Here is a 12,669-nt window from a genome sequence, read left to right on the forward strand (position 1 = left end):
AGGGTTTTTTCCAGGAACTTAAGTAAATCTTCTAGTTTAGAGCAGCTAATGAGGATGAAAAAAAAATAAAAGATGTTTAAAACGTCTCCTGCTGTAACTGATGACTGCTCTATGAGGGATTTTACTCAGGTGCTGTTCAGTCAGTAGCTTTTCCCAAGATGAAGTTGTTTAAGGAGGAGATTTTTGAAGGCTGCATTATCTTGATTTTAGTGATTACTGGGCAGTGTAAAACAGCCTTTTTTTCTGCTCAGGATGTTTCTTCTATTCAAGTTGAGATACTTTAACTGTGCTTTGAACTACTGTGTAGGTGTTCTTAAGGAAGTTCTTTGGGAGATTTTAGAGCCTTCTGCATGCACTTCTGGTAAAGGTAGTTAATTTGTAGTAAATCGGGGCTACCTGATTTTGACTCTTCACTGGGATTGCATGTTTCAGGAGTGTAAGGTTTGAACTAACAATGGTCAAAGTCTTTTCTTAAAACTGTTAGAACTAAGTGAAGAGCAATTAATGCCAATATTGCATCAATGTGGAAGAGGAGATGGGGTTAGTGGGTTTTGGGGCGGGGAGTGGTGAGATTGATTTCACAGGATGAAACTTGTGATAAAATGCCCTTCTAGGTTGTCATCTCTTTAACCACCAGTTATCAGAGGCAGCTATAGTTTCTCCAGTGATAACGGATCCCTTCATAAACAAGCAGAAAAACAAAAAATCATTCAACTTGCTTCATTTACATCCCTGTTGTAGAATGTGATGTTTCTGTTTCCCTGTTGACTGTAGGCTTGGACTATCAGGCTAGTTCAAGTTTCTAGTTTCCAATGACCTGAGCTTTTCTAGAGGCAAAATGGGCGCAAACTAATATGTCTTAGCAGTATTATAATTGAGAAAAACTAAGTCGGCTCTCTCTTTCATCAACAACTGTAAGTTTGTCCAGAAATTTAAGGAGAAAAAAACTTGGAACGAGCCATCTGTTTGGGTGTGCTCAAGTCCAAACTGAAGGAAGGGAGTTTTTTCTAGAATTGCTGGAGTTAGGGCTAAACAGTACAAATAAATACCTCTGATAAAAATTGGCAGCCATTTGAATAGGATACTCACAATTCTTGCTGAAGTACATTTCCAGTGGAAGGCTGAGACTTTTTCCCCAGTTAACTGCCAGTAATCCCTAAGCAGACTTTAACTATGAACTGGTTATATGGGAAAAGACTGGAGCAAAACCATGACACTGTTGAATTGTGGTCCTGAAATTAAGAGTAAAAATGGTGATCCAGAATACTGCTCAAAGTGGTCTGTCCCAACATATCCTAGCATGTTTTGTTCTCTCTTTGATGTGCCAATTTTCCATTCAGCTGTCACTTCTACAGTTAACTATCTTAACAAACTCTATTTGAGGCTAACCTTTAGGTCTGTTCAGGAGCTTCAGGTAATATGAGAAAAGCTTTCCCACTTCCCTGCCTGTGAAAGCAGCATGGAGTGAAGAGATGGGACCTCAGCATTTCTAAACAGCTTATGACCTGGCATTTTAAAACACTTTTACTTCTTCTACTTTGCAGTAATTGAGTAGAGTTGACTTTAGACAGAATGTTGAAACAGCTGGAGTTGTTTCATGGTGCTGTGTTTGCCTGGCACTCATGAGGTTTGGGGAGGTGGTGGATGAGTTGGCTGTACCCCACTGATCTGCAGTTTGTATTGATTTTAGTGATTGGAGGGATTGGAGAGTCCAAAGTAATACACACAATTGATCTGCTTTTCCTGTCTGGACGCTATTAGAACTGCAAGATAAATTTCCTCTGATAGAAGACTAAATGACATTATCATAAATTACCCTAGAAAATAAAACCAAAGCGGGATTCCACGTAAGGACACGTCCTGCACTACTGTTACCTCACCAATGGCTATTTTTGCTGACTTTTTAGCTATTAGAGTCTGGATATGTCTCAAATACATACAAAAGGATGCCTTAGATGTGGACATAATAGACTGACAAACTTGATTTGTATTTCTGTATGACCGCTAAGCAGTAAAAGAATTGCATACATATGTGAGTGGGTGGGAAAAATGAATTATCTTTATAGAATTGAAATGAACAGAGACACTCTTCTGGTTTTAATACATTGTTATTTAACCATACCAGTTTGAATTCCTCCACAATGAAATGCTTATATTAAAAAAAAAAAGTCATTTCTCCTTGTTGGTGTTTTCCACCTTTATCTTTTGGGTGGGTATGAAAAGCACTCTAAAAAGAACATTCTAAAAAGTACATTCTTCCGTGTTTGATAGGATTTTCTAATAGCTTGTCTCTAAACTGTTTTGATTTATTTTATGTAATAAAAAGGGAAAGGAGAAAAAGTTCTATTCTGTTTACTTTTCTCCAATTCATACTGCTTCCTGGAGATCAGTTATTATTCTGTTTGGTACATGAAGTACCGAAGGGTAGGAGTTACAGCTCTGCCCCAAGGAACTTGTAATCTAATTAAAGCATATGAAACTGCATTCTCAGATCTCAGTGGAGCTGTTCCACCTTTTTTGACTATATATTTGTATGCAGTCAACTGAGAACCAAGTAACAAATCAGGAGGTGTAGTGGGTTTGATAATCAGTTACAGTTCTCCCCACGAACTACCATCACTGCTGTCAAAAAGAATTCTTGTCCTGTTGAAAAGTCTGGGTTTAGGGTCACAGGAGGTCATGGTCTCAGAAAGGATCTACATCCCGTGAGATAACAGCAACAGTAAAAGCTAGCATTCATTCCCTTAGGAGCCAGTAAGGAACTAATGAAAATCTAGTAGTCTGAACAGACAATTTCCAGCAAGTTGAGATTGTAAATCAGATTTTTACCCGAACAGCACTGCTGAAAAATGGATATTTTTGATGGATAGAGTAGCTTATTGAAGATGTTTATAACTGCTTGGATTATTTGTGGGGCAGGGTATCTGGCATAAGCCTTGAAGTCCAGTTCTTTGTTGCACATTCTCACCAATGCCCCATGTAAAGACATCCTAGAGCATGACTTTCTTCTAGACACGGCACCAGTGAGGAGAATGACAATGATGAAATGCATCACACTGTGCAAAGAGAATTCAGGCATATCTATGTTCAATGCATAAACATTGATCTAATTAATTTTTTCACATACATACATACTGCTTGTTGGAATTCATACTGCTGTGCAAACTTCATCAGTCTGCCAGACTTTGAAACTGCAGCATCAAGTACTTAATGAACAGATTCATGAGTAATCTCTAGAAGGTGCTTAGAATTAAGGCCAAATCTGCGGAGTTTTGTACTTCTATGACATTTTTCCCCCTTTGGCTTTCATATTATGGAAGCCACATAAAATCAGCAAGGAGTCTTAAATTCATTCTTTGAAGGTATTAGAACATACTGCAGAACACTGTGCTTGCTTTTTTTTTTCTCTGAATGTATGGTATTTATTTCCTTAGAAAAATAAGAGTTGGATTTGGCATCTTTGCTCTGTGCTGTAAATCATCATTACTAGGTAAAGTGTTTAGTCCCTTAATAGTACTACTCAAATCCCTGCTTCTCAAGGGAAAACTTAGAAGAGGCTCTACAAATCTGATGGAATAGAATCAAAACAGGAGATTCAGGGAGTATAAATCAAATAACATCCTGTTGGTATGCAAATAACAGTGTTATTGACTTGTTCTCAGTAGGTATTACAATCCTGAAAACAGGACTTCTGGTGAAATGATACTTTGCGTTTTTCTTCTTTCCCCCTGACAGATACTGTTTGAAATTCTGCTAACGTACTGTGTCTGTTTCATATTTTGCAGGATTATGACTTGAGCCAGCTCCAGCAGCCTGACACTGTGGAACCAGATGCCATCAAACCTGTTGGAATCAGACGTCTTGATGAAAGGCCAATCCATGCAGAACCTCAGTATCCAGTCAGATCAGCTGCTCCTCATCCTGGCGACATTGGGGACTTCATTAATGAGGTAAAGAAGCGAAAAAGGGTTTCCTCCTAAGATCTGATAAGCTTTTATATTTTGTTTTTTCTACTCCGCATGAGTAGTTGTTGTTAGAACATAATAACTTTTAAAAACTTCCTCAGACAATTAAAATTGTCTCTCTAGACAGAAGTAAATATGTTCTTTTAAAGTGCAGACAAATTTAATTAACTCGTTCAAACAGAAAGGGAAGATATATCAATTAACTTCTGTGCATTCATATTAATTACATTCATAGTATGTTATCAGCTGCAACCACAATATCTCCAAGCAGGATTATGCAATGGGTTCCAAGCAATAAACAGACTTACAAAATTGTTGTGTAGCCTAAATTCATTTATTAATTCACAGTAATTTAATAATGGAAGAAGTTCATTTTCATTCTCCTCATACATTACCCTTTGAATCCAGATAATAGTGGAAATTCAGTACCTTCACTAAGACCAAAAGAATTCCATCAAATACGATTAGTGAGCAGGGCAGCTAAATTAAATGTTATGTAAGTGCTTTTAATACTTGTCTTGTCATAGAGCTTTCAAAGATTTTGCATTATCTTTGATTCTTCAATCTAATAAATGTAATTGAGGTTCATACTATACCAGAGTACTGATAGTTCTGAAAGAAATTATCCTCATTATTTCTATCACTGGTCAGTCTTAAATCGTCGATGTTGTGGTACTTATGATAGAATGTGTTTCTTGTGCTTGCTGGTTATAGAAAAGAAAAAGCTAACCCAGAATTTGCTACTATTTTTACTTTATTCTGTACTTGAACTGTAGTAGTTAATTATTTTCTCTGGTTTTCTCATATCTTCCTTGTCAGCTGGAGCTGGACACATATTGCAGAGTATTGCAGAACGGTTTCTGCAAACGTGTTTATTCTTTTTCGCCTTGAAGAAAAGTCAGGTTAATGTACTAAAGTCTTTTGTGTTAGAAAGCTGCAGAAAATTGAATTTTCCCCTTTTAAGGTATACGGTGATACAATTGTCAAAAAACTTAAAGGGGAGTTGACTAGCAGGAAATGTAGAAATATTCTTTTAAGACATTGTATTTTAAGAGACTACAGTTTTTGCATGCCTTACACTTCTAAATATTACAGTTGTAATGGACTTCTGGAAAATAGTGGAGACACAGGACAATAAAAGGCCCACGTTGTTGGCCAAGGCAGTGTACAGACAAGAACTTCCTTGTGCTTCCAAACAACCAGAGATTCCCATCCTGTTCTCACACAGCTGTGACCAGACAGTACCCACCTGGCAGGCAGCGGTGAAGAACCCTGATTTTTGTTGTTCTCAAAGCATCTAGGAAACTCTGTTACAGAGCAAAGGCAGGGAGTGGGTCTGATTCTGCTGGAAAGCCAGAAAGGGCCAGAGGTTGTCTGACCTCCTACAATTTTTTAATGACTTAGCAAGCTGTTCTTGCAATATTATTTTTCAGTAGGTTATCATTCTTGAAGATGATAGCATCAGTGTGTACACATGGAGCTGAAGAAGCAGTACTTGCTGTCCTGATTTAGCCCAAGATGTTTATATTGCACTGCAGACAAGCATGGAGCCATTCTCTTCTTGCTGTCTGTTGTATTATATCAGTACCTCCCTTTATGCTTCCCCTTGCCATCCACCAAAGGAAAAAGTTTCTCCCAGCTATTCATACATAGTAAAATAATGCCATTGATGTCACTGATTAAGAAAATATATGGAAATATATATGAAGTTAAAGAAAACATAGCAATTTTCTTGTCTGCAAGTTAGCTCAGAATTAATTATTTCCTCTGAGTGAAAGGAACTATGTGAAGTAGTTTCTATGTTTGAAGCATTATATATTTAGCTTGTCTTCTTCATAAGATTTTTTCCCTTAGGATTTCACAGAAATGTATTGTTTTACTGTGGGACATTCCACCTAACTCTCTTTATCAGCCGCCCAGAGATTATCCATGCTCTGTTTTCCCAGATGTCTGAGCAAAATAGGCATTTTATTTCTCTAAAATAGTGTCATCTTAATTTGTGTTTTATGGAAGAAAATTCCCATGGCATATGTGATTATAAATTGTCTGCTGGGTGTGGGGGGAAATGGGTCTGTCTTTCATAGTAGTATTCATTGTTACAGTTAAATTTCAAAATTATCAGTCTTTAGCACATAAATGTTCAGGCTGCACAGGTTTTCAGACTCTCCAGAAAATTGCACCTGCAGTCCTGGTACGATTAAACCCAAGAAACTTGGTAAGTTTCTCTCAGTTTTACTTAAGGTAAATTGAAAAAGATACCTTGAGTAAAACCTGTACCCGACATTTCTTAAGGCAGTTCCTACAGAAGATAAGCTAAGCTGTGGAAACCACATAGCAAGATAAGAAAGAGCAAAGTTCATATCTCTCTGTATCCAAATTCAATATTATTAGACATAATTCTTCCCTTGAGCATCTCTAACCCAAACCACCCACAAAACTAGCCCAGTTCCTAGCTGAGCAGGGAGGGGCTGCTTTTGAATTGTCAGCACTTTGGGAGCATAATTGTCACACTTTCTGCGTTAGCCCTTGGTTTGAAAAGATGCAGCACCTTTGGAGATCAGTTCAGTCTTTTGGAGGACTTGAATCTTTCCCAGGAGATGGGGGTCAGTATGATCTCTTAGGGTGCTGGCCCACGTGCTAATTAATTAATTTAATCTGTTGAATGCTCACCACACCTCAGACACACAGACAGCATTGTTCAGATCAGCTTCTGAATTACTTCAGCTTTTGACAAAAAATTAGCTACAGGACATTGATTTCAGACACTGGAGGGTTTAGCTCCCATTGTCAAGCAAGCATGGGGGGGTTTTATCTTATTTTCATTACAGAGTCATAGAAACAAGAAGCAAAACAGATCTAGTGGGTCATTTAGGGTTTTTTTCTTTTAGCTTTACTCTGTTTCTTCTGGTATATTATTTTCTATCTGTCATCCCTTGTATTAAACCTACTTAACTCAATGACACATACATAAGTAAGAGTATCTTGTCGTGTTCTGGTGACTTCTCAGTTGAAAAACAAATTAGAATTGCGATAAAAAGTCATGCATTTTTATAACACAGAGTTGAGATAACATGTACAGAGCTATGAACTGTCTAAAATAGGAAAGTTCTAGAGGTGTCTGATAGTCAAAATAGGTTTTGCAGGCATAAGCTAAATGACCTCAGGGGCTTTCTTGTTTTGTCTGTTTTAATGGATAAATGAATCTGTAATTTAAGAGGGGAAGGGAAAAAAACTCCTTTTCTTCCAGTCCAGTGTACAAACAAGTCGGTGAAATAAGTCATGTGTTATTAAAAATCCTCTGTAGACCTTGTTTTCCATCTTGAGCCTTTTAAAGCCTAACCTGCAGAGTGTGGAGCATAATTAACACTTAGAATAGTCAGGATTTGCAGAACAGTATAAATTAGACCTGTTTGAAGTAGTTTTGTTAATCCTGTTTTCAAGACCCACGTATATTGTCCCTAGAAATCTCAAGCAAGTTACCATTGTGGTGGAGAGCTTGTGGCTAAGAATATATTTGTAATCAATAGAGGACGTAGCCTGAGGTAAACTAAATTTAAATTGCAAACTAAAGGTGTCATCCCATGGGGATATGGAGGACCCTCAATTCATTCTTAGTAAATGGTTATTGATACAGTGCACCTCCATGCAGAATGGAGTCCCTTGATGGTTTCTGTTTTCTCGTCTCAAAAAATGGTTCCAGATATAAACCAATTTTTTTTTTGTATTTCCCTGAAGGTCTCTGTTCTTCCTTTCCTTCTCATCAAAAGTCTGCTGAATCTGATTAAGTAGTAGGATTAATGAAAATAGAAGCATTAGATTTTGTAATGTTCCATGTTAGTTCAAGATTTGAGGGGGTTGCTTTCCTTTAATTTGAGAGAAATAGAGAATGCTGCCTGTATTAAGGCAAATTTACTCTTGTTCCTCAGCCAAGGCACTATAGTTTCTCCAGGTCTGCCCCTTATTGCCTCCTTAGTGAAAGCTCTACTACATATATATATATAAAAGAGGAACAGGAAAAAAGTGAGTCTGTCCAAGGTATCAAGCTGGCCTCTCTTGTTGCTGTGGCTCTTCTGTGACTGCTTGTTGTGCACTGGTGGTGGGTAGCACACGCAAAGCAATGTGACAATTCACTGTCCCAGCAGGTTCCCCTGCTCCTGGAAATTCTGTTGTTGAATGAGCTTCTCACCCTAATAAAACTTGGGGTTTTCAGATCAGGAAACTGTAAACCTAGTACCTGTAACAGCTCTGCTGCTTTGAGGTTCTTGAACACATCTGATAAAAACTTAGATCTCTTTTCAGAAGTGACTGGCAATGAATGCCTTGGCAGCAAAACCAGCAGAAGCCACTCCTGGTAGCCATTTGTTGTTCTTTCAGCTGTGCAGATGCAGCAGGCTGTGTATCCACACCACCTCCACCCACTGAAAGGGACAGCATAGTAAACAAAAAAAGTGGCAATGCTGAAACCAAAGGGAGCTGCATAAGCTGACAGCACTGCCGGGGCTGTCTGACATGCTGTAGAACCCAACAGCAAAGCGCAGCAGTGCTCTGGGTACGCTCAAAGCATCGGCTTAGCAGGGGGAGAGAGAAAACATCGTAGTATTTCTTTCTCTCTCGCTTTAGTATGTAACTTGTGACACAAGTATAGCAGAAATCTTGTCATTTGAAGAGTTAGACACTAAGTTCAGTCATTACACTGTGAACCAGGAGATAGGTGCAAATGTCAGTGTAACTTGTGCTGCGCGGTTGAATCAATACCTCCAAAACATGACCCGTAGCTACGTTCTTGAATGAAATGGATTACACCGCCAGCACAACCTTTGAGAAAGTGAATTTGTTAGTGAGATCCTATCTTGTAAGTCAGTAACTCAAAACCAGTTTCCTTTTCTGAAATGCTATCATGATAGCAGCAGCAAATTGAAAAAAAAATTACAACTTCCCCTTCGGAAAAACAGATGGAAAGAGGCTGCCTTCTGCCTTGTCATGGATGACTGATAGGTATCAGAACTTTTTGCAGTGATGTAGGAAAATGTTTTGTTCGCTGATTTTTTGAAATAAATTGGTATCCCATGGTTGGCTGGCTATTAGTAGGCAGAACTGCAGGGAAATAACATTTTGTCTCCAAACCGACTTTATAAATGACTTTCACACATGGATACCTGGCATTCGAACCTCAGCACTCCTTAACCTCAACTGGTATTTATTCTCCTTCCCTATCACCTGTGCTCCAAACACATGGGTGTCCCTCACCCCAAGCAGGCTTTAGGAAAGATCTAAATACCATAAGGCCAGGTACTGCCTAAGAAGTAAAGTTGCCTTTGTGCTTCAGCAGCAGAAAATAAGAAAAAGCCTTAGAACTTTCCCCTTGGAAGCTGGATAGAGGATGTCTTCCAACACTTGCTATTGCCTTTTCAAAATCTCACATCTTTTGTGCTTATTATGGCCGTCAGGTTGGAAAATACCAGAGAGAGATAACAAGCATCACCAATTATTCTTATCTCATAATTCAAAATTGCACTTTTAATGCAGGCTATTAATAACCTGCTTGATGTTGTTGTACCACATGAAATGATAGTTTCAAGGCCAAAACTTGTTCTTGATTAGAAGTCATTAGCTTGATAAATATGCTGGGCTTTTCCACCACTGATTTGGAAATTATTTTAGGTACATTTTGCACAGTTCTGAATTATTTAAATAGGTAATAAAGAACCAGGATTCACTTCTACCTTATCAATGCCAAATGCTTTAGTTAATGGGTTTAATATGTATATACTCCATAATACATATTTGTAGAAGAAAAATCAGCTTCTGGTTCCATTTTGTCATATTTGGACAAAACACAATTGAGAGTGAAATGTACTTTTCTAAAACCAGAATATATTGAATAATTTGAAGGAGGCACACTCATTCCTTCAAATAAGTGGGAGTATAATAATGCCATTCTTTAAATAAATAAACATTAAAAATTAAAAGTAAAACCAGCACAAATATCACTGGTAAAAATGAATAGTGTGCAATTTAAAATCTTAGCACAGCCTTATAGACTTCTGGAAGATACATTATCCCCTGTCAGTGGCTGAGTAGATCCTATTCAAAGTGGAAGATCTTGAAAAAGCATAATCCCATGGAAGAAACTGTGAGGTTAAAAAATACAAATCATAAGAGGGCTTTTTAGCTTCAGGCTTTTATATTCACCTTGTAAATCCTGCCCAGATAAGCGCAGAGAAATTGTCTCGTATTCTAAAGTTAGTTACTCATATAAGTGTTTAGGTATGGACTTATGTAACAAAACAGGGAATTAAGAGGCTTTTTTCTGGAAGAAGTGTGATTCTTTTGTGGCTTTTCCTCTTCAGTTTCCCAGCATTTCCTCCAGTTCAATTTGTTTTGGCTTTAATTTGGGCTATTCAACTCTATAGACTGGAAATCTAAAAATGCTGATGGCCCACTATTCGTGTGTTGATAACTTCAGTATTTTGAAATGAGGAAATGAAAACGATCATCATCTTGTATTCAGCTTTGATGTCACTGTGTGTTTTTTCTGAAGAGCAGGTGGATCTCATGGGTGGATGTGGCAAAACATAAAAGGCTTAAGACAACATACCATATATTTTTCTCACAGCAGCCTACAGAGGTACATGAGTGTGCAGGACTAACTAAATATGGATTTTGGCTCATGCAGATGGACTGCAGGCCAGAAAAGTCAGTGGATATGCTATTGACCGTGTGAGATGGCTGTTGAAGTGAATCTTTGCAAAAATGTTTATTTTTCCTTCCTCATCTGTCTAACGATTCCCACATTGCCCATGGCACAGGTTTTGGGCTGTGTGTCTTTGAAACTGTTTATTTACTAGCTTCAGTCTCAGTGCCATGACTCTCTCTTAAGGTTTTGTCAGGGCTGTAATTGCAGCTACATTCAGAATGTGCAGCGCTGCAGTGCTGGAAACCCGGCCATTCTAAAAGGAGTCACAAAAATGTAAATCCTGTTCTGCACTGAATGGCGGGAGAGGAAGAACTTTGTTTTCTCAAGTGGTGCTCAATAGATAACTTCGCTGCAGATATTCCGAATGTGTTTTTGTGTCACTCCCAGATCCAGAACTTCACCTTCTTTTCTCCCTCCCATTCTTGCAGGGCCTTAAAGCAGCCGACAACGACCCTACAGCCCCGCCGTATGACTCCCTCCTTGTCTTTGACTATGAGGGAAGCGGCTCCACTGCGGGATCCTTGAGCTCTCTTAACTCCTCAAGTAGTGGTGGTGAGCAAGACTATGACTACCTAAATGACTGGGGCCCACGCTTCAAGAAACTTGCCGATATGTACGGTGGAGGTGATGACTGAACTTCAAAGTGAACTTTGGTTTTGGACAAGTACAAACATTTCAACTGATATTCCCCAAAAGCATACAGAAGCTAGGCTTTAACTTTGTAGTCTACTAGCACAAGTGCTTGCTGAAGGCTTTGGCTTAGGCTGCAAACCAATTTGGGCTCCGTGGAATATCAGTGATCCAATGCTGTTTGGAAAAAAATATTGAGCTCAGTTACACTTGAATTTTACAGTACAGAAGCACTGGGATTTTATGTGCCTTTTTGTACCTTTTTCAGATCGGAATTAGTTTTATGTTTAAGGCTTTAATGGTACTGATTTATGAAATGATGCATTAAAGAGACAAAATATGTTGGGGTGGGGAGGAGTAAGGTGAAACACAATATACTTCACAATGCTTTTGTTACATCGCATTGCTTTTATTAAAATAAGGAGATTAAAAATAAACAAAAAAATCCTCATGGAACAATTTTATTATCTGGGAGAGAGGACCATGAGGTGGAACAATGTACATTACTTCTAGTTTTAGATGTTAGGGGACTTTTTTCACTAAAATTCTAAAACTTATGCAGCTGGTTGCAAATAAAGGGAGTTTTCATATCACCAGTTTGTAGCAGAATTGATTTTTTTTTCCTTATGCTAGAATGTTAGACATTTTGGTCTTAATCCATGTACACTTTTCGGTTTTGGTTCTTGTTTTTTGGGTTTTTTTTTTAATTTCTAGTATTTTTTTCCCACTTCACTGTAAAAAAAATGGTATGTGTACATAATGTTTTATTGGCATAGTCTGTGGAGAAGTGCAGAAACTTCAGAACACGTGTATGTATTATTTGGACTATGGATTCAGGTTTTTGCATGTTTATATCTTTCGTTTATGGATAAAGTATTTACAAAACAGGTTGCAAACAAGTGACATTGATTCAATTGTTGAACTGTAGTTAGAGTACTCAATATTTTTTTTAATTTTTATTTTTATTATTTTTTTGTTTGGGGAGGGAGAAAAGTTCTTAGCACAAAAAAGTTTTACATAATTTGTACCAAAAAAAAGAGGGGGGGAGGGGAGTTGGCCTGATACTGGTGGCACGAGAAAATACAAAAAGTATGTTTTCGGGGTGGGGAGGGGGGAGGGGAAGGAGCTTTCAAACTGGAGAGACTTCTGAGAACAGCTTTGCCTCTGTATTGTGTACCAGAATATGAATGATACACCTCTGACCCCAACGTTCTGAATAAAATGCTAATTTTGGATCTGGTGCTTGGTTTGGCATTTTTTCTTCCACCTGAGCAGCCCTGACTACAGTAAATAAAAAGTACGCAAAATGGGTTTTGAATTCTGTGAGAAGTTGTGTGTGCTGCTTTGGCATTTCCTGCTGCTGGACTGAAAACAAGC

The 12,669-nt window shown here is 38.1% G+C and overlaps 1 protein-coding gene across 1 annotated transcript in view; it reads left to right on the top strand.

The window, feature by feature from the left end:
- The window catches only part of CDH2 (cadherin 2), a 114,493-nt gene extending 102,117 nt beyond the window's left edge, over positions 1–12,376 (top strand). Inside the window, exons 15-16 of the mRNA XM_063395038.1 lie at positions 3,786–3,950; positions 11,091–12,376. Coding sequence (XP_063251108.1) covers positions 3,786–3,950; positions 11,091–11,297 — 372 coding nt within the window. The 3' untranslated portion in view covers positions 11,298–12,376. The remainder of the gene's footprint in view (positions 1–3,785; positions 3,951–11,090) is intronic.
- The last annotated feature ends 293 nt before the right edge of the window (positions 12,377–12,669 follow it).

The sequence above is a fragment of the Prinia subflava genome, chromosome 1, assembly GCF_021018805.1.
Source record: "Prinia subflava isolate CZ2003 ecotype Zambia chromosome 1, Cam_Psub_1.2, whole genome shotgun sequence".
Classification (NCBI taxonomy): Eukaryota; Metazoa; Chordata; class Aves; order Passeriformes; family Cisticolidae; genus Prinia; species Prinia subflava.